The sequence below is a fragment of the Entelurus aequoreus genome, linkage group LG15 (assembly GCF_033978785.1).
Source record: "Entelurus aequoreus isolate RoL-2023_Sb linkage group LG15, RoL_Eaeq_v1.1, whole genome shotgun sequence".
Taxonomy (NCBI): Eukaryota; Metazoa; Chordata; class Actinopteri; order Syngnathiformes; family Syngnathidae; genus Entelurus; species Entelurus aequoreus.
In genome coordinates, this window is record NC_084745.1 from 48,302,795 (window position 1) to 48,326,348 (window position 23,554).

A 23,554-nucleotide genomic window follows, 5' to 3' on the forward strand; every position below is an offset into this window, starting at 1 on the left:
GATATACACTATATTGGCAAAAGTATTTGGCCACCCATCCAAATGATGACAATCAGGTGTCCTAATCACTTGGCCCGGTGTTTCAATTCAAGCACTTAGGCATGGAAACTGTTTCTAGAAACATTTGTGAAAGAATGGGCCAGCGTAGAACTGTCATAGGATGCCACCTGTGCAACAAATCCAGTTGTGAAATTTATTTGCTCCTAAATAATCCAAAGTCAACTTTATAATAAGAAAAGTGAAGAGTTTGGGAACAACAGCAACTCAGCCACCAAGTGGTAGGCCACGTAAACTGACAGAGAGGGGTCGGCAGATGCTGAAGCGCATAGTGCAAAGACTTTCTGCACAGTCAGTTGCTACAGAGCTCCAAACTTCATGTGACCTTCCAATTAGCCCACGTACAGTACGCAGAGAGCTTCACGGAATGGGTTTCCATGGCCGTGCAGCTGCATCTAAGCCATACATCACCAAGTCCAATGCAAAGCGTGGGATGCGGTGGTGTAAAGCGCATCACCACTGGACTGTAGAGCAGTGGAGACGCCTTCTCTGGACTGATGAATCACGCTTTTCCATCTGGCAATCTGATGGACCAGTTTGGGTTTGGAGGTTGCCAGGAGAACGCTACATTTCGGACTGCATTTGAAATTGGTGGAGGAGGAATTATGGTGTGGGGTTGGTTTTTCAGGAGTTAGGCTTGGCCCCTTAGTTCCAGTGAAAGGAACTTTGAATGCTCCAGGATACCAAAACATTTTTGGACAATTCCATGGGAACAAGACTCCGAGGTACTTGAACTCCTCCACTTGGGGCAGGGTCTCCTCCCCAACTCCACCCTTTCCCGGGCGAGAACCATGGACTCAGACTTGGAGGTGCTGATTCCCATCCCAGTCGCTTCAGACTCAGCTGCGAACCGATCCAGTGAGAGCTGAAGATCCTGGCCAGATGAAGCCATCAGGACCACGTCATCTGCAAGAAGCAGAGACCTAATCCTGCAGCCACCAAACCAGATCCCCTCAACGCCCTGACTGCGCCTAGAAATTCTGTCCATAAAAGTTATGAACCGAATCGGTGACAAAGTACAGCCTTGGCGGGAGTCCAACCCTGGATTTGTCTTATTTGGAGATTTTCTGAGATGAGCCATTTAGATGTTTGTTGTCATCTCGTGCTCAGTTCGTCATCCAAGTTGGTGGGACGAGACTGAGTTGTTCCTCATAGATGTTGAGACTGTAGACCAGTTACACTCCACTGAAATGACAGCGGCTTGTCACATGAATGGCTGCACACACACACACACACACACACACACAAAAGAACCTGCCATCTGTTTACATGACCAGGGTACGTACCTTTGGGAGTGACAGACCTGGGCAAGCGATCAAATCTCTCCTCATCCCTCTTGTGTTCTGACTTCTCTTCATCCAGACCCTCCCTTGTTCTTGAGTTGAAGGGCAGGACAAGTGACAGCAGCTTCTCTCAGAGCTATCTTTCTCTATTCCCTCAGCCATTGGCCCCTTTCCCTTTCCCACATGGCAGCGTTCCATGTAGAATCTAAATAAGGTCAGTGGCGGGACCTCCAGAGATGGGATCAATGCGAAGTACTGTAGAAGGTTGAGCAGGAAAAGGAGTGTATGGTGGATGTCTTTACTCTGCAGGCCAAAGTGGCCTCAATCGGATGTTTTCCAGCTGACTGTTTACACTGCAAGTAACATGTGATGTTTGTCCGACTCCAGTGTAAACGCGCACAGCCCCCAATGTGGTCCCGACGTGGTCCCAATGTGGCCCCAATGCGGCCTCGACGTCACTTGCATGCGCACTTCGATAAAGTGACAACAAAGGAAGGTGACCGAGAGGAAGTCGCTACTACTACACAATAAAATAAAAGTCGCAACGCCCTAAAAGTGAGTGTTTTTTAAATAAAACGAATATAATGTGTGAATGGTTGTATGTAGTTACCGTATCCTTTCATTTTCTCAAAACTTGACGTGTGTATATTGTACATATTACATAATGTTATGAAGGTGTCGGTTACTACATTATATATATACTTGCAGTGTGTATATTGTACATATTACATAATGTTATGAAGGTGTCGGTTACTACATTATATATATACTTGCAGTGTGTATATTGTACATATTACATAATGTTACGAAGGTGTCTGTGACTACATTATATATATACTTGCAGTGTGTATATTGTACATATTACATATTGTTATGAAGGTGTCTGTTACTACCTTATATATATACTTGCAGTGTGTTTATTGTGCATATTACATATTGTTATGAAGGTGTCTGTTACTACATTATATATATACTTGCAGTGTGTATATTGTACATATTACATAATGTTATGAAAGTGTCTGTTACTACATTATATATATACTTGCAGTGTGTATATTGTACATATTACATATTGTTATGAAGGTGTATGTTACTACATTATATATATACTTGCAGTGTGTATATTGTACATATTACATATTGTTATGAAGGTGTCTGTTACTACATTATATATATACTTGCAGTGTGTATATTGTACATATTACATGTTGTTATGAAGGTGTCGGTTACTACATTATATATATACTTGCAGTTTGTATATTGTACATATTACATATTGTTATGAAGGTGTCGGTTACTACATTATATAAATACTTGCAGTGTGTATATTGTACATATTACATATTGTTATAAAGGTGTCTGTTACTACATTGTATATATACTTACAGTGTGTATATTGTACATATTACATAATGTTATGAAAGTGTCTGTTACTACATTATATATATACTTGCAGTGTGTAAATTGTACATATTACATAATGTTATGAAAGTGTCTGTTACTACATTATATATATACTTGCAGTGTGTATATTGTACATATTACATAATGTTATGAAAGTGTCCGTTACAACATTATATATATACTTGCAGTGTGTATATTGTACATATTACATATTGTTATGAAGGTGTCTGTTACTACATTATATATATACTTGCAGTGTGTATATTGTACATATTACATAATGTTATGAAAGTGTCCGTTACAACATTATATATATATTTGCAGTGTTGATGGAGGGTTTTGAAGTTGTTTAGAGGACTTTGAATGCTACAATGGTGACTAATTTGCCGCATTTTTGAAGCGTTTTTTTTATCATCTTTAAAATCCTCCCAAAGAAGACATGTGTGTTCTTGTCTCTCATAATGATTGTGAATGATAGGCAAATTTCACTTGAGGGCAACAAAAATCAGATGTGGTGTGCAGTGTTTAACGGGCCCATAAAGAGTGCAAGGTAGTCTTTTGTGGACTTCAATGGGCAGTCAGTGGAACACAAGTTGGCAGGGGATATTTAACTCAATTGTTTTAAAGGCCACATTTCCAGAATGCTCCAAGCCTTCGGTATTAGTTTTATTTTGTGTATTCCGGAGAACCAGCGTCCTCTCTGGTTGACATTTGATTTTGCTCTATTCATATTGTCAGAGTCACAGAAGTTCTCTGCTGTTTTTTGAAATACCTTCTGCAAAAAAAACTAGTCATAACTCAGCGTTGTGGTTTTTTTTTTTTAAGAACCTTAAACAAAAAGGTTCTGAGTCTCCTGTAAGTTTTTTGGACTGAACTCACGGGCCACCAGTCAAATAGCATAAATGATGAAGACGAGAAGACCTCAAATGGAACCTTGAGGAACACTACTTGTAAGAACAGGGTTTTTCCTGGCTCAAATTGAGGCAGAGGTGGTACAATCCTGACTAGAGATGTCCGATAATGGCTTTTTTAGCCGATATTCCGATATTGTCCAACTCTTAATTACCGATTCCGATATCAACCGATACCGATATATACAGTCGTGGAATTAACACATTATTATGCCTAATTGTGTTGTGATGCCCCGCTGGATGCATTAAACAATGTAACAAGGTTTTCCAAAATAAATCAACTCAAGTTGTGTAAAAACAGTGAGCATGAGGAGGTTGAGGTGGGGGGTGTATATTGTAGCGTCTCGGAAGAGTTAGTGCTGCAAGGGGTTCTGGGTATTTGTTCTGTTGTGTTACGGTGCGGATGTTCTCCCGAAATGTGTTTGTCATTCTTGTTTGGTGTGGGTTCACAGTGTGGCGCATATTTGTAACAGTGTTGAAGTTGTTTATACGGACACCCTCAGTGTGACCTGTATGGCTGTTGACCAAGTATGCCTTGCATTCACTTGTGCGTGTGAAAAGCCGTAGATATTATGTGACTGGGCCGGCACGCAAAGGCAGTGCCTTTAAGGTTGGTTGACGCTTTGTACTTCTCCCTACGTGCGTGTACCACTCCGTACAGCGGCGTTTTAGTCATAAATTTTACTCTATGAAACCAATACCGATAATTTCCGATATTACATTTTAAAGCATTTATCGGCCGATGATATCGGCAGTCAGTTATTATCGGACATCTCTAATCCTGACCATGCGCCGGAATTTTTACGGAATTTTTTTTTAGTTTTTTCAATTTATAGTACCGTGTTTCCCATAAACTGCCAAGATACCTGTGGCGGTGGGGGCGTGGCTATGGGCGTGGTCACCATGACATCATTGAGTAATTTGCATAATTTACTACAATGATATGATTTTCTCTAAAAAGGCTCAAAAAATGTATACTTACTAATTAATAATAACAGTTTTGTTTTAAACGTCCGTCCATCCATCCATCCATTTTACAATATAATTACAACACTTTATGTACATATTTATATACAGATTTGAACAATAAGTTATTCACTGAAATATATTTATTAATTGTGGTTCTTACAAAAAATATATCTTATAAAATATAAAAGCTAAAATGTCTCTTAAAGCTCTGCCCCTTTAATTAGTGCATACTAAATAATTTAACTTTAGCCTACTACTACAACCATATTATTTACCAGCAACATAAAGTGAAACAGAGGCAGAGGTGTCCTGCCACAGTCAGTAACAAATAAACAGAAAACAGTAGTGGTCAAATACAAATAAGGCAACAAGAGAAGTATCCTACACTTCTCTTTTGTAAAGTAAATCTGAACAGCCTATATGGGCATCTACATCAACTATATGATTTGCCAGAGAAGCTGGACAGGACAAAAAAATATATATATATTTTTTTTTATTTGCAACTGCAGTTAAAATACGTAGCTGCCGCAGAGGGACATCAAACGCTCTGGTTGGGGGCGGCACAAAATTAGCTGTAGGCAGCCGCCACGCAATTTTGAACACAGGAAAAACCCTGAAGAAGTTGAACAAATGACTACGTACCCTTTGTTACATAAATTACGTAACGAACAATAACTGGCAAAATGGAGAAGACTTAAAGGGACAAAATGTTCACAGCACAGTCTGGAGTGTTCTGTAGGAGTCCAGTGATCCCTCCGTATCATGCTCCGTACGGCAGAATTCCACTTGTTACGGCGGTCAACGTTATGCACCAAGTAGCGGGGAACAACACGATTCAATCGGTTTCTTCTCCGGTAGTTGCTTCAGGTCTTTCCGGTGCACTGATGTCGATACAGTGCCTTTATAGTGGCGCAACGCTGCAACTGCAGTTAAAATACGTAGCTGCCGCAGAGGGACATCAATCGCTCTGGTTGGGGGCTGTACAAAATTAGCTGTAGGCAGCCGCCACGCAATTTTGAACGCAGGAAAAACCCTGAAGAAGTTGAACAAATGACTACTGACCCTTAGTTACATAAATTACGTAACGAACAATAACTGGCTAAATGGAGAGGACATATAGGGACAAAATGTTCACAGCACAGTCTGGAGTGTTCTGTAGGAGTCCAGTGATCCCTTCGTATCATGCTCCGTATGGCAGAAATCCACTTGTTACGGCAGTCAACGTTATGCACCAACTAGCGGGAAAAACACGATTTGATCTGTTTCTTCTTCGGTAGTTGCTTCAGGTCTTTCCGGTGCACTGATGTCGATGCCTTTATAGTGGCGCAACGCTGCAACTGCAGTTAAAATACGTAGCTGCCGCAGAGGGACATCAATCGCTCTGGTTGGGGCGGCACAAAATTAGCTGTAGGCAGCCGCCACGCAATTTTGAACACAAGAAAAACCCTGAAGAAGTTGAACAAATGACTACGTACCCTTTGTTACCTAAATTACGTAAGAAACAATAACTGGCAAAATGGAGAAGACTTAAAGGGACAAAATGTTCACAGCACAGTCTGGAGTGTTCTGTAGGAGTCCAGTGATCCCTCCGTATCATGCTCCGTACGGCAGAATTCCACTTGTTACGGCAGTCAACGTTATGCACCAACCAGCGGGAAAAACACGATTTGATCTGTTTCTTCTTCGGTAGTTGCTTCAGGTCTTTCCGGTGCACTGATGTCGATACAGTGCTTTTATAGTGGCGCGATGCTGCATGCAGTTAAAATACGTAGCTGCCGCAGAGGGACATCAATCGCTCTGGTTGGGGGCGGCACAAAATTAGCTGGAGGCAGCCACCACGCAATTTTGAACGCAGGAAAAACCCTGAAAAAGTTTAATAAATGACCCTTTGTTACATAAATCACTTTACGAACAATAGCTGGCAAAATGGAGAGGACTTAAAGGGTTGCTTTGAGGAACGTCTCAGTTACGTAAATCACAAGTTTAGACCCAAGCGTTCTATGTTTGCTCGCTAGGTTAAAATGTCAATGCATGGATCTGCCAAGGTTTGTCTCCGAATCTTTGAACTGTCATCATCGGCGGTCACTCGAAACGAGTATGACGATCCTCCTGGTAGGTAGTATCCCTTTATGGAGGATGCCTGTGCGTGGTTTAGTTTAACGTGGGTAGACTGGTGCACAGACAGTCACCACACGATCCTTGACAGAATCGGGTCAGGGTCCAGTGGCATGGAGTCCAAGACGACAGGGCACCCTTTTCATGCTGCAGCCTTCCACCGCCTTCGCAGCCGTTGTGGTGGTTCTTAAATTTACCGTCTTCCGCCTGCTCCGCCGTTGAGGTCTTCACCATATCCCTGGCTAGGGGGCAGTCAGGTACTAAGCCTTTGCCAAGTAGTAAAAGGGTTAACCTCCTAGTGCCCCAAGACCCCATAGGGGAGCCTCCACTGCCGGATGCACTTTAACGTCATGCCCAGGACACCTTTGAACCGTACTCGGGGGCCGGTATGGTGTCATTACCCACGTTGAATAGCCATGCTGGAAGGCGTTAAAGTTGCTCTTTTCCTCCTCCACATCGGGGTGTCTAAATGTTTTCCATTGAACTATTGAATGATGCCAGGGGCCTTTGATACATTTAGTCCATGCCATTAAGATCCTTGTGGTCTGACTTGCATTAAGATTGTCCGTGAAAAATGCAGCCCACTATGTTAAAAGGTCCCTTGACTCCCGTTCTTGCTCCTTTTACCACCACTACCAATAACTCTTCCCATGCAAAGTGTGGCGTAGAATTAGCAGACTTTCAAGCTTCAATGACTTCCTCCCCCTAAGCTGTCGTGTAATCCACTTGTAACGTAATGTGGAGCACATTTCAATACAGCATTGGATCGGATGTCATTGACAGAACCGAGTGCGATTATGGCTGAGGAACTTTTGTCACAACGTTGTGGCCCCTGGGTTGGCATTCGTTTTTTTTCAACAGGAACAATACCGCCACTGTCCATAACCCTGACAAAGATCACATTAAGAGTGGCCTGGTTGTGTATAACACAGTTTCTCGGAGTCGTCGTTTTAATTTACAGAAAAAATACCTCCTTCAGGCTCCTTGTGTGCTAATTGGGTTCTGTTTATTTTTGTTTGGCTGCCATGAGCGACTTATATTCATTTGCTACACTCACTAGCAGCTCTGTGTTATCTTGATCACGAGCAAGTGGGCCTCCAGACGCATGGTAGTCAGTCTTGGATTGAGATCAAATCTGGATCAAATATACCCATCTTGCACAATTATTTCATCACTATGTGCTGGGAATGTAACGATTATCGTTATTATGTGGCATGCGGCTCTTTAGCGCCGCCCTAGTGACTCCCTGGAGCTTTTTCGAAAATGTAAAAAAAGATGAGGGAAAACATTTATTTTTCGTTTTAATATGGTTTTTGTAGGACAGGTGTCGGCAACCCAAAATGTTGAAAAAGCTATATTGGATCTAACATAATAGTGAGAGTCCAGTCCTTAGTGCAGTGGTTCTCAAACTTTTTTTGTCATCCCCCACTTTGGACAAGGGGGAGTTTTGAAGCCCCACCTCCCCCAATCGCCCCAACAGAACGCTAATGCCAAGCTTAACATTTTCAAATTATTGAACATCAAGTAACATCAAGTTGTATACATTCAAACTCAAAAAGACAAAATAACATCAAGTTCAATAATAAATAAAATAACTGTGCAGCTGTGGTATAACTTGCATCAAGTTCAATAATAAATAAAATAACTTGCATCAAGTTCAATAATGAATAAAACAAAAGTGTTATAACTTGCATCAAGTTCAATAATAAATCAAATAAAAGTGTTATAACTTGCATCAAGTTCAATAATAAATCAAATAACTTGCATCAAGTTCAATAATAAATCAAATAAAAGTGTTATAACTTGCATCAAGTTCAATAATAAATCAAATAACTTGCATCAATTTCAATAATAAATTAAATAAAAGTATTATAACTTGCATGAAGTTCAATAATATATCAAATAACTTGCATCAATTTCAATAATAAATAAAATAAAAGTGTTATAACTTGCATCAAGTTCAATAATAAATCAAATAACTTGCATCAATTTCAATAATAAATAAAATAAAAGTGCCACTTTGCAGTCTTTGCAAAAAAAAAAAAAAGGAGGAGCTATGCATTTGGCAAGACAGGCAAGTGAACATGAGTTTTACAGTAATCCAGCATTAGTGGCTGCAATGAGCCTGTTTTGCACTGCACAGCTTTTCAAATCGGGGTTGCAGGCTTGACACTGCCATTCTAAGCCTGCTACCCATCCACGCGAAAGTTTGTTCCGCTTAGCTCCGCCCCCATTAGTTACTGTTGCTATGTCTGTCAAACTTTCGCTCCTACCTAGAAATTTAAAGCCTACAGGAAAAATAAGTAATTTACATTTATTTATATAGCGGATTTCACAGACAGAATCACAAAGTGATTTACAGTGTGTATAGAAAATGAAAGCATAGTAAAAAAAAAAAATCTAAGAATATAATTTAAAAAAAAAAAAAAATTTAAGTGAAATTTCCTCCCGTTCCTTGCGCCCCACCTGTCATGTCTCTATTCCCCACCAGTGGGGCGCGCCCCACACTTTGAGAAACGCTGCCTTAGTGGATCTAACATAATATTGTGGGAGTCCAGTCCATAGTGGATCTAACATAATAGTGAGAGTCCAGTCCATAGTGGATCTAACATAATAGTGAGAGAGTCCAGTCCAAAGTGGATCTAACATAATAGTGAGAGTCCAGTCCATAGTGGATATAACATAATAGTGAGAGTCCAGTCCATAGTGGATCTAACATAATCTTGTGAGAATCCAGTCCATAGTGGATCTAACATAATATTGTGAGAGTCCAGTCCATAGTGGATCAACATAATATTGTGAGAGTCCAGTGCATAGTGGATCTAACATAATAGTGTGAGAGTCCAGTCCATAGTGGATCTAACATAATAGTGAGAGTCCAGTCCATAGTGGATCTAACATAATAGTGAGAGTCCAGTCCATAGTGGATCTAACATAATAGTGAGAGTCCAGTCCATAGTGGGGCCAGCAGGAGACCATCCTGATTGGAAACGAGTCAGCAGCGCAAAGATGTTCCCAACTGATGCACAGGCGAGCGGTCCACCCCGGGTCCCGACTCTCGACTCTGGACAGCCAGCACTTCATCCATGGCCACCGGACCTGTGCCCCCCTCTACAAGGGAGAGGGGGGCAGAGCAGAAAAGAAAAGAAACGGCAGATCAACTGGTCTAAAAAGGGGGTCTATTTAAAGGTCAGAGTATACAAATGAGTTTTAAGTCGGGACTTAAATGCTTCAACATAAAACCACATATAACACAAAATAGGTAATAGGGAGAAAAAGAAAAAAAAAGACCTCTAACTGAGCTATCAGATCTTGTTATTGTTCATGTGTCTGATGGCCGAGGGGGAAAAACTGTTCAGGTGGCGGGAGGTGTGGGTCTGGATGGACCGTAGTCTCCTGCCTGAGGAGAAAAAAAGTAAAATGGACCAAATCCGGAGCTGAGGCTAAAATGACTGGTAATAAGTCCGTAGGGTTGGTTGATCTGATGTTTAGTAGCTCTTCGCGGGTATAAGAACATGCGGACACACAATTTACGCACAAATGCAAACAAAACAGAGCGCACAAGAGTACCGAGGCGGCCGTGATCGGCACCACCTTTATGGTCAGAATCTGAATCTGGCATGGCATATCCAATTGAGGCATTGAGCTAGCCTGATAGAACAGTTTTTCTATCAGGCATTGCTTTGTTGCCGTAGAAAATCGCAACATTACCTCGAGGCAGAATGAATGCGCTTGAAAGCCGGTCACATGCAACCCAGGTGTTCAGTTGTACGTGAATCCGTACTCACTGGTACCGACGGAGTTCGGTGGATACTTGCCTGGATTTGAGCCGTTCATTTGTTGCCAGCTCCTGCTTTTTGTTGTCCAGCTGACTGCGATCCCTCCCTGTGCTTACATAACCGCGGAGAGATTTGCCGTCCCTAATCTGGGATGTATTTCACTGGGTTTAACTCTGTCACTGCAAGGAATCCCCCTAGTGTAAAGACCAGCTGATCAGTTGGGCGGACTGACGGGTGTCTGCGCTCCGTTTTAATCCGCTGATCAGCCTGTCATTCAATTAGTTGGATGCATCATCTGCCTTTGTTGGCGTCCCTCTGACAATTGCTCTTTCACTTCCTTTAAGCAGCTTTGCATTCACTCTCTCGAATAATAATGGGAGTCATTAAAGCGTTCTACATTCCCTTTGAGTGTGTATAGGCAATTACTCATGTTTTATGACTCGGGGGGTGAAGCTGGGGTGACTTGTCACATTTGCATCTTCCATATTCTATTCATCTCGTCCTACAAGTCTTGGACCCAATCAACACATGGCAAGTCATATCCTCGTTTCCCCCGTCGCCTGCTATGTTATCCGCGTGGCGTCATGTGCTCAATTATTTATACGTGCAACCCACTCATGTTCCCTCTTTCTACCTCTCTCGCTCTACTCCCCAGATTTATCTTCCTCAGCGCTCATGTTAGTCATGAATGTTAAATGATGCCAAGGCTCTGACTCCAGTTTTGGAAGAATCTTGTTCTTATATATAGCTACGTTTAGTTGGCTTTTCCCCCAAATTGTGTTTATGGTTTTGCCAGTCTGTAGCGTATCCATTGGGATTGTTTCCTTTACCTAAACTGGAACCGTCGTTGCGGGTAATGTGGCAAAGTATTTCTTTCATCCACCCTTCAAGGTCTGAAGTCTGGCGAGTCATACCGGATATGATGTGATTTCTGTTTCCATATTGGCAATTTTATGTCGTGGTACGTTGTCCGGAGGAAGCATTTGATGAGAAACTATGGGCCTGATCTGCTAAAGGTTTGGGTGTATTAAAACTGTGCAAACTTGACAGCACACGCTAAGCTGACCTACTAGGATTGTGCGCAGAAGATTGTGTTTCTTATGTGAGCAAAATAAGGATCGTAAATCCATTTAACATGTCTGTTTTCATGTATATGCAATATATATATGTATGTATATGTATGTATATATGCATATATATATATGCATATATATGTATATACGCGTATATATGTTTATACGCGTATATATATATATATATATATATATATATATATATATATATATGCATATATATGTATGTACGCATATATATGTATATACGCGTATATATGTTTATACGCGTATATATGTATATACACGTATATATGTTAATACTCGTATATATGTATATACACGTATATATGTACATTTGCGTATATATTCGTATATATGTGTATATATCTGTATATGTATATACGCGTATATGTTTATACGCGTATATATGTATATACACATATATATGTACATATTCGTATATATGTATATATGCGTATATATCTGTATATGCGTATATATGTATATATACGTATATACATATATATGTGTATATATACGTATATACATATATATGTTTATATATGTATATACAAATATACCTACATATGCGTATACAGTAAATGTATATATACATATATAGACATATACGTGTCTATATATGTATATATATATACATATACGTGTGTATATATGTATATATACATATACATATACATATACATGTGTATATATGTATATATATATATATATGTATACATATACGTGTATACATACGTATATTAGAGATGCGCGGTTTGCGGACACAACCGCGGAGTCCGCGGATAAACCGCGGGTCGGGCGGGTGACATGACAAAAAAATAGATTTTAAATCGATTCGGGCGGGTGCCGGTTGAACCAATTCGGAAATATATATACATAGTTAAATGTTGTTACCCACAAACGAAAAACGAGCAGCACTCTTTGAAACAGTCAATTATTCTGGAGCTGGAGCTGATGGCGCATCACCGAAAAAGAAAAGGATTGACTTCACAGAATGGGAGGAGGATACACCTGTGCTTGTTGATGAAGTAGATTATTCCTCTACAAACTTCCACCTCGACGGATCAGCAGAGGAAAATCTACTTTCCTTTTGGGGGAAACAAGGACAATCATTCCCACGACTACAACACCTTGCCAAGAGAATCATATGCGTCCCGGCAACGAGTGCCGCAAGTGAGCGCTCCTTCAGCGCAGCGGGGCGCATTTTAGAGGCCAGGCGCTCTCGCCTGAATCCTGGCACTGTAGATGCCATTTTATTCCTGCATAGTGCTAACAAAAAAAAAAAGTAAGTAGACATACGGTTGGATATGTTAAACGAATTAGTCTACGCTTATGTCTAACCTATATTGACTTCGGTCAGCTGAATAATTGTGATGGTTACGTGTTGTTTGGGCGCACTACAATGCAAAGGAATTAAGGCAATTGCGTTGTTTATTGTCTATTGGAGATATACTACTGTGTGTTAATTATTTGGCCTCGCTTTCAAGTGAAGCGCATCTCCGATTGGCTACAATGTAAGGCCATTTAGCCTGCTTTGTTTGTCGCGACCGTCTATTTTCATTATAATTCAAGTTTGATGATAAAGTGCAGTCTGATGGGTTTGATTTCCCCTCTTTAGCTATTTGCCTTGGCCAATAAGTTGCAGGTAATTTATTATTATTATTTATTTAATTTATTTTTGTTTAAATAGGGATGACATGCATATGTTATTGTATAATTTAAGTTTGTGCGCGTGATTGACAGCCTAAGGCTTATGAGGCACTTTTTTTTTCTTTTTTTTCTTTTAACTTAAAAACGTATGAGCCTATGCCTATGCCTACAACATAGGCTATGTGTTTATCTTTATTTTCCTGCCTGTCGTTGACAATGGAGATTGTCTGATATTTTGTCATGGCTGCAGATCAATCAATAAAGGTTCATCTTCACTGTGCACCCCGCCCTCGTCCCTATTTGAGCATTATAACGTTAACAAGTTAATATTCATTGAAATAAATTCAGGACATTTTTTTTACCTAACGAAAATATAGGCCTAGTCTTTCTAAAACGTTTTTTTATCTTCTTAAAAGCATCGTTCTGCTTGCTGCAACTGCGCACACCAAGTGTGAGGAACGCACTCCTGATCCGAGGGCATTGGTAACAATAGTCAACACTTTCTTAATGGAAATGACAATAATATTATAATAATGATAAATAATATTATCACGCATTAATATCTCTTAGCCACTAATGCGTGGCCAAGAGATATTAATGCGTGGCACGCATTGAATGTCTCTGCTGCATTGGATCAGTCTCCTTTCTTTAACAGGCAAAAGCTTTTTAACCTCACTAATGCCTTGCATCGTCTATATTAGATATATAACAACGGGTGGGTGGCGGGTGGTGGGCGGGTGTGGTTTTGATAAAATGTTGGTTCGGGTGGATGGCGGGTGGATGACGACTTTTGTGATGTGGTTGCGGATGAAATAATTGCCTATCCGCGCATCTCTAACGTATATATACATATATATACGTATATACATATATACACCCCGGCCGAGTCATACCAAAGACTATAAAAATGGTACCCATTACCTCCCTGCTTGGCACTCAGCATCAAGGGTTGGAATTTGGGGGTTAAATCACCAAAATGATTCCCGGGCGCGGCCACCGCTGCTGCTCACTGCTCCCCTCACCTCCCAGGGGGTGATCAAGGGGATGGGTCAAATGCAGAGGACAAATTTCACCACACCTCGTGTGTGTGTGACAATCATTGGTACTTTAACGTAACTCAAATATGTATACATTCGTATATATGTATATATATATGTATATACATATATACTTATATATGTATGCATTCGTATATATGTATATTTGCGTATATATGTATAAATACGTATATATGTATATATGCGTATATATGTAAATATGCATATATACATATGTATGTATATATATATATACATATATATACATATGTGTGTGTGTATATATATATATATATATATATATATATATATATATATATATATATATATGTGTGTATATACACATTTATATACACATATATATGTATATATATATATACATGTGTGCGTGTATATATATGTATGTATATATTTACATGTGTCTGTGTATATATATATATATATATGTACGTGTGTGTGTGTGTGTGTGTATATGTATGTCGTGATAGAAAATGTAATAGTTTTTGTGCTATGACTTATCTTACCCTTATTTTCATCCTAGGACCCCCTGATAAGATCCAACAGCCCACCAGGCCTTTACCAACGGTGCCCCCTGCTCGCTCCCACCCGCCATCGGACCCACGCAAACCAGACCGACAGACCAGACCTCCAAGGCTGCCGCCCGGGGACAGACCATCCCACCCAAATGCCAAACCCAACATCTGCGACGGAAGCTTCAACACCTTGGCCATACTAAGGAGAGAGATGTTTGTCTTTAAGGTAAGCAAATATAGTAAAGATGTCAATGATTATTACTCACTGCAGACTTCATGAGAGCCAACAAACATAATAAAACATCACTTACTGTACAATGTCTGCTGTCATTAGGATGCCGACTGCGAGGATGTTCATATATTCCCTTTTATATGAAAATAAAAAAGGGTGTGGGGTGCGAGGGGGAGTGGGAACCAGGCTTCTTTTCATGTCATTCTGGCCAATTTTGGGTCCTAAATGGCTGTCAAAGTGCACCAACTTGTCGGAATACCTACTCAGACTTCTTCTGTCCAGGTGATCAAATCATTTATGATTTAGAAAAAAACTTACAAGGAAGCAGCAAACCACTAGAGGATGTAAACATAGGGACACAGGAAGTGATCACCGCGGTGATATAAACAGTTTGTCTGCGTTAGCGCTTATAATAACAATATCACTAATACTTAGTTAATATTTAAGTAACAAAATTTAAATGGAGTATTGTTGGATTTTATGAGTGAAATAGCAAGAGGACTTATAATTACATGTTTTTAATATTTTGAATGCATTAAAAAAAAATCCATCAGTCCTCATGTCTTTCATAATGATTTGGAACGATAGGCAAAATTCCCCAAAATTGCAGTTCCCCTTTAAGTGTAGTAAGCAATCTTGATATGACCCCTTTAGGTACTAAAAAAATGCAGTTTATTTGCCTTAATGGAGTTGATTATTAGCTGCTAGCCTGTCAGCCGGAGGTCTAAAAATAAATAGTGTCAGCCAGACGGGGTCGGCGTTTTTGATCTGCATTAAAAGGCATCAATCGGCAATGGCCGTCACATACTTTTTTACAAAAACCGGCTGATTAAAAGAGTAAAACATGTGTAGCAAGGCACAGATTTCTTATGAGGTTTTGAATGAAAAGGAAAGAAGAAAGCTGATGGAAAGATGAAGATGTGGTAAAATACATAAACAGGCATGTGATTTTTCCGTCTAAAGTCGGAATTCCATCTTTTTTAATCTCCGGGGGGGAAAAAAAAAAATCTCCGGTTTTTGCGTTTTTTTTCCGACCCTAAATCAAGATTCAAGACGTAGTTTATATTATGCCGTAGTTGATTGGTCGTTATGTTCCTTGTGACCAATCAGGACACCTGTTATGAATGATGACGTTAACAACGTCATCATTCATAATGGTTGTTACCGCCATTTTCCATATGTAAACGATGTCGGTTCTCGAGAGAAAGGACGCTTTGCGAGTCAAAGAAATTGATAAACATGTCAAAAATAAGTTCCGATGGGACTGGATGGAAAGGGAAATCACTGATACTGTTGGGAAGAAGAAAGTTACGACTTTGTTCGGTGATTTTATTCGGAAAATCGATCGTCCCGGAAAGGTTTTGTGCACGTGGTGTCATGATAATATTGACTATGGATCACGAGGTTTCAAGGCTTTGGAAGTACATGCGAAACGCCAAAAACATATGAAACAACTTGAAGCAAGGAAAACTAACTTTTCACTAGCTGGTACTTTTGGATGTCAACCGAAAGTGAGCAAACCTTACGGACTTCGTCCTTTGTTTACATGGAGAGGAAAGATCCACCCAAACGACCCACTTCAGTTGCAGACAGGGTTGTTAATAATGAGGTAAGCTAAAAAATATTTGCTTGCGAAATACGCATGTTTGTTTTAAATATTAACCAATTATTGCTTTGCGAAATATAAATGGGTTTTTCTAAAAACAAAAAGCCACGTGAAAATATATTATGAAATTACAGAAATTCAAAGAGTCGCATCATTGATTCCAGTTAACAATTTATTTGAAATAAATTTGCATATAATACTATTTTGTAATATTAAGTTCTTATGTAGTCTGTTGAAACTATTGTCAGTGGTGTAACAACCTTGAAGGTCAATATTTTCACACTTGTTTCATGCAATATGTCAGTGTCCTCACATTATTATTATTTCCTATTTTCAAATATGAGTAAACAATACTAAACATGTTTAATTATTTTCATAAATGTATATCCTATTTTGGCGAAAAGAATGAAATGTTTACATTTGGTATTTTGTTCAATACATTTGCAAGGAAAGCTCACGTTAGGGCTGGGCTCTCCGAGAAAGCTAATGTGTGAAGTGAACTGAAGTAATGTGGTTTGATTGATTGATTGAGACTTTTATTAGTAGGTTGCACAGTGAAGTACATATTCCGTACAATTGACCGCTAAATGGTAACACCCGAATAAGTTTTTCAACTTGTTTAAGTCGGGGTCCACTTAAATTGATTCATGATACAGATATATACTATCAGATATATACTATCATCATAATACAGTCATCACACAAGATAATCACATTGAATTATTTACATTATTTACAATCAGGGGTGTGGAGGGGGGGTAGGATATGGACAGCAAGTAGTGGACATAGAGAGAGAGAGAGAGAGAGAGAGAGAGAGAGAGAGAGAGAGAGAGAGAGAGAGAGAGAGATCAGAAGGCATAAGAAAAAGAAAAAGTATCTGCATTTGATTGTTTACATTTTATTATTAGCAAGGAGGGTGTTAGTTTAGGGTTGTAGCTGCCTGGAGGTGAACTTTTATTGCGGTTTTGAAGGAGGATAGAGATGCCCTTTCTTTTATACCTGTTGGGAGCGCATTCCACATTGATGTGGCATAGAAAGAGAATGAGTTAAGACCTTTGTTAGTTCGGAATCTGAGTTTAACGTGGTTAGTGGAGCTCCCCCTGGTGTTGTGGTTATGGCGGTCATTTACGTTAAGGAAGTAGTTTGACATGTACTTTGGTATCAGGGAGGTGTAGCGGATTTTATAGACTAGGCTCAGTGCAAGTTGTTTAACTCTGTCCTCCACCTTGAGCCAGCCCACTTTAGAGAAGTGGGTAGGAGTGAGGTGGGATCTGGGGTGGAGGTCTAGAAGTAACCTGACTAGCTTGTTCTGAGATGTTTGGAGTTTAGATTTGAGGGTTTTGGAGGTGCTAGGGTACCAGGAGGTGCATGCGTAATCGAAAAAAGGGTTGAACGAGAGTTCCCGCCAGAATCCTCAAGGTGCTTTTGTTGACCAGAGAGGAAATTCTGTAGAGAAATCTCGTTCGTTGGTTAACCTTTTTGATTACCTTGGTAATACTGAAGATAATAACACTGATCGATGTGACACCTGTGGATGTGAAATGAACTAAAATACTGTTGGGACTGAACCATATACAGTGATTCATTAGGATAATTGGGTTATGTATGTTATATTAATGATGTTTTCATGTCTTTAAACACTAAAATATTTTCTTTGTTAATTTTAGCATGTTAAATTGGTGAAAAACCAGGAGCTTCGGGAGGCGTTGCCCCCCTTGTCCCCCCACCAGGGCACCGCCCTGGACCTTCGTCCCCCAGACCCCCGGAAATTTTTTCAGTCTTTTTCATTGTGGTCAAATCACATGCCTGCATAAATTATAGGAAAAAAAACAGATAATACAAAAATACCCTATTTTCGGACCATAGGGCACACCTATTCAGGTCTATTTTCATACAAAAGGTGCACCGGATTATAGAGCGCATTAAAGGAGTCATATTAATATGATTTTTTTCTGAATGTAAAACACTTCCTTGTGGTCTACATAACAGCACTTTGAACAAAATGGATCATTTGGTCAAAAGAACTACTTAACGCCGCATAAAAAGTTGCATTTTTTTCTCGGCTTCTCCCCCGAGCACAAGAGGGGAAAAAAACCACGCGAGTCGCCTTAATGCATCTTTGTCCTCGGTCTAAGCTGCCGAGCACGGGAGCACAGCCCCGCGCTGTAAGTAACCAGAGACAAACCTCGGGGCCACGCACAAAGCAGCCCTGTGTTCTCCACACAGAGTGCTTTATCCCAGTGTGTCGGCATTTTGGATGGTTATAAATAGTTGTAATTAGTTCGCTCGGGAGTCTCTTTTCTTACCCGGCCTTTTTTATGGCCCGAGCTAATAAGTCTGACTTTAAACCAGCAATAAGGCTTTAACGACTGAGGGTATCTTCTCGTGACAGCTCTGATTGGGTGATGAAGACCACGGAACGTCACGGCTCTGTTGGTTTTGTAAGAAACACAAAAGGAGGGATGAGAAGAAGCTGACGGCACACGAGGATATGATGTAACATTGCTCTCTTTACAAATTGTACTTTAATGGCCAGTTTTGTACGCCACCATTTTTCAGAAGAAAAGTGTGGATCTCTGGTCACGGGTGCATAGTAAAGTAAACACTCTTAAAGTGCTAGAAAACTCATATCAGCAATGACTTCCGCAATGACAGAACGCGGCCGATCGCTTTGTAGGAAACACTAACGGGTGGAAGTCACTCTTTAAAAATAACATATTTCAAAATAAGAGTCTCTGCATAAAGGCGCATACGCATGGAGCATCCTTAACAAATTAAAGCATCCACAACTAAACAAATGTAAGGAAACACTTTGTAAAAGGTCTCTTTGCCGTGAGGGTTCTCCTGAGTCCGAAAGATCCTCGGTGAGCCCGGTAGACAGTTTGTATACAGTCTTTTTTTTATTTAAACTCAACAGTCTGGAATTGCTTTTCAGCAGTCTCTGTTAGGCGTGTCGCTCTCGCTCTCTCCCCAGCTCCCAACTCCACCCTCCACCCTTGTGTCTCGTGCCGGCTGCTGCTAATGAAGGCGGCAGGTGATTAGATAACAAGGCCCACCTGGGCCATCCACTCACCTGTCGCTGTCTTCGCCGGGTCTAACTTTACAGAAGTATCTTGATTCCTATTTAATACGATTCTAGGTCAATTCATAGTTTTCCAGAATCTCTCCACAAATTGTACTTTAATGGTGAGTTTTTGTACACAACCATTTTTCAGAAGAAAAGTGTAGATCTCTATAAAAAGTGGCTGCCTGTGTACAGTACTTTGCAAAACTCCGAAGCTGACGTCCATCCATTTTCTACGGTTTGTCCCTCTCGGACAGATGTCGTAATTGTCTAAATTGCAGAGTTGGTCATGGGTGCATAGTAAAGTAAACACTCTCGAAGTGCTAGAAAATTCATTTTAGCAATGACTTCCGCACTGACAGAACGCGGCTGATCACATCGTAAGGAACACTAAAGGGTGGAAGTCACTCCTTAAAAATAACATATTTCAAAATAAGAGTCTGCATAAAGGCGCATACGCATGGAGCATCCTTAACACATATCTATTGCGGTCCAAATTTATCAGTGGCAGGCTGCCACAACTAAACAAATGTAAGGGAAACACTTTGTAAAAGGTCTCTTTGCCGTGAGGGTTCTCCTGAGTCCGAAAGATCCTCGGTGAGCCCGGTAGACAGTTTGTATACAGTCTTTTTTTTATTTAAACACAACAGTCTGGAATTGCTTTTCAGCAGTCTCTGTTAGGCGTGTCGCTCTCGCTCTCTCCCCAGCTCCCAACTCCAACTCCACCCTCGTGTCTCGTACCGGCTGCTGCTAATGAAGGCGACAGGTGATTAGATAACAAGGCCCACCTGGGCCATCCACTCACCTGTTGCTGTCTTCGAGGCCGGTCCTTGCACACCTTGTTCCGCGGCAGGCCCGCAGGCCACGCCCCCCTCCACACACTTATGTTAGTAAGAGTGAGGGCCGGGTCTAACTTTACAGAAGAATATTGATTCCTATTTAATATGATTCTAGGTCAATTCATAGTTTTACAGAATCTCTCCACAAATTGTACTTTAATGGTGAGTTTTTGTACGCAACCATTTTTCAGAAGAAAAGTGTAGATCTCTATAAAAAGTGGCTGCCTGTGTACAGTACTTTGCAAAACTCCGAAGCTGACGTCCATCCATTTTCTACGGCTTGTCCCTCTCGGACAGATTGACGTAATTGTCTAAATTGCAGAGTTGGTCATGGGTGCATAGTAAAGTAAACACTCTCGAAGTGCTAGAAAATTCATTTTAGCAATGACTTCCGCACTGACAGAACGCGGCTGATCACATCGTAAGGAACACTAAAGGGTTGGAAGTCACGCTTTAAAAAATAACATATTTCAAAATAAGAGTCTCTGCATAAAGGCGCATACGCATGGAGCATCCTTAACAAATCTCTATTGCGGTCCAAATTTATCAGTGGCGGACTGCCACAACTAAACAAATGTAAGGGAAACACTTATGTTAGTAAGAGTGAGTGCCGGGTCTAACTTTACAGTCCGAAAAATACGGTACTTGTAAGAAACGTAGTTTATTTGCCGCCACGTAGGCGAGGATTGCGGACTTCGAAGCAGGTTTGCGCCATGGAGCGACGCCACATTGCGTTGTGGACACTCTCCTTCGCTTGTCGCTGTAAAATTAGCGGGGCACAGCTAGAATGTGTCGTCAACATGCATCACCGTGGTATTAAGGGCTCTATTGAAGGCCAAATTCATTTATTGTATGTCGTCTAAAATGTGTTGAATTTGCAGCACTGAACAGCGTGTTTGTACAACGTGCTGCACAATGTTATCAACATTAACCTCAGCAAGGTTCACAGATGACAGTTCAGTCAAATGTGACTTGCTGACTTTTCCATTGCCAGATTCCTGCTCCTTCAGAGAATCTATTGATTTAGTTCTGACCCCGCTTCAACTTGTGCTGATTATATATTCCCTTCCTGCTGCAATGTGTCATAAGTACAGGCTGCCTGACTGAGTTCTCTCCTCTGAGTAGGAGTGTGCGATGTTAGGGTGGGGGAAGCACTTTTTCCTCTTGTATTAAGTCAAGAACATTCAGAAAAGGTCAGATTTCAGAGTTAAATCTGTTTTCCATTACTGTACTTGACGTTTCCTTACACCGGAGAAAAAGTGGAATCGCTTTGCAATCTATGGAGACCGTCGGTCCGAAGCAAAGGGAGGCAAAAGAGCGGAGAAGGTTAGACGGAGAGACGTGGAAGGTTAAAAGCAAAGAAAGCAGAGAAGTGTCCAGGAGGAGTGCCTAGTCCCAGAGAAACAATTGGATTAGCAGCAGAGAGGTTTTGTTAAATTAGCTGATGCCTGAGAAAACCGAATGATGGGATGATGGTTGTGTACTTCTTCTCTTCTCTCTGTGCACCCTTTGACACTCAAAATCTCATCGTGTCCTTAATATGTGACCAGAACCGTGTTTGTCACAGTAGATCTAAGAGTACTCCGAGAGGTCTGGTTACTGGCTAAATATAGTGTAGTGATTGGGGTTTTATTGTGTGTATGCTTCCTGTTTTTGGTATGTGGTTACCCTTCTGTTACTGTTGTCCATACATTGCGTGAGGTGGTTGTAGTGGAGTGTAATTTGTTAAGATGATACCCAAAAAACAAAGAGCACTGATCAAGGTACTCAAGCTCGCCACTGCTGCACCAAATTCTGGGCCCCCGTACACTCCTAGCGGACTCCCTATCCCAGCCTAGACCCAACATCGCTGTCCCATACACACACCCTACCTGAATCAATCAATCACTGTTTATTTATACAGCCCTAAATCACAAGTGTCTCAAAGGGCTGTACAAACCACCACGACATCCTCAGTTCAGAGCCCACAAAAGGGCAAGGAAAAACTCACAACCCAGTGGGATGTCAATAAGACTGACTATGAGAAACTTTGGAGAGGACTGCAGATGTGGGTGACCCCCCCTAGCATAATATTGTGAAAGTCCAGTCCATAGTGAATCTAACATAATAGTGAAAGTCCAGTCCATAGTGGATCTAACATAATAGTGAAAGTCCAGTCCATAGTGGATCTAACATAATAGTGAGAGTCCAGTCCATAGTGTATCCAACATAATAGTGAGGGTCCAGTCCATAGTGGATCTAACATAATAGTGAGAGTCCAGTCCATAGTGGATCTAACATAATAGTGAGAGTCCAGTCCATAGTGTATCCAACATAATAGTGAGGGTCCAGTCCATAGTGGATCTAACATAATAGTGAGAGTCCAGTCCATAGTGTATCCAACATAATAGTGAGGGTCCAGTCCATAGTGTATCTAACATAATAGTGAGGGTCCAGTCCATAGTGGATCTAACATAATAGTGAGAGTCCAGTCCATAGTGGATCTAACATAATAGTGAGAGTCCAGTCCATAGTGGATCTAACATAATAGTGAAAGTCCAGTCCATAGTGGATCTAACATAATAGTGAGAGTCCAGTCCATAGTGGATCTAACATAATAGTGAAAGTCCAGTCCATAGTGGATCTAACATAATAGTAAGAGTCCAGTCCATAGTGGATCTAACATAATAGTGAAAGTCCAGTCCATAGTGGATCTAACATAATAGTGAGAGTCCAGTCCATAGTGTATCCAACATAATAGTGAGGGTCCAGTCCATAGTGTATCTAACATAATAGTGAGGGTCCAGTCCATAGTGGATCTAACATAATAGTGAGAGTCCAGTCCATAGTGGATCTAACATAATAGTGAGAGTCCAGTCCATAGTGGATCTAACATAATAGTGAAAGTCCAGTCCATAGTGGATCTAACATAATAGTGAGAGTCCAGTCCATAGTGGATCTAACATAATAGTGAGAGTCCAGTCCATAGTGGATCTAACATAATAGTGAAAGTCCAGTCC

The 23,554-nt window shown here is 40.7% G+C and overlaps 1 protein-coding gene across 1 annotated transcript in view; it reads left to right on the forward strand.

The window, feature by feature from the left end:
* LOC133630323 (matrix metalloproteinase-16) overlaps positions 1 to 19,674 on the forward strand; it is a 172,130-nt gene extending 152,456 nt beyond the window's left edge. Inside the window, exons 6-7 of the mRNA XM_062021886.1 lie at positions 14,823 to 15,040; positions 19,627 to 19,674. Of these exons, the coding sequence (XP_061877870.1) occupies positions 14,823 to 15,040; positions 19,627 to 19,674 (266 nt within the window). The remainder of the gene's footprint in view (positions 1 to 14,822; positions 15,041 to 19,626) is intronic.
* The last annotated feature ends 3,880 nt before the right edge of the window (positions 19,675 to 23,554 follow it).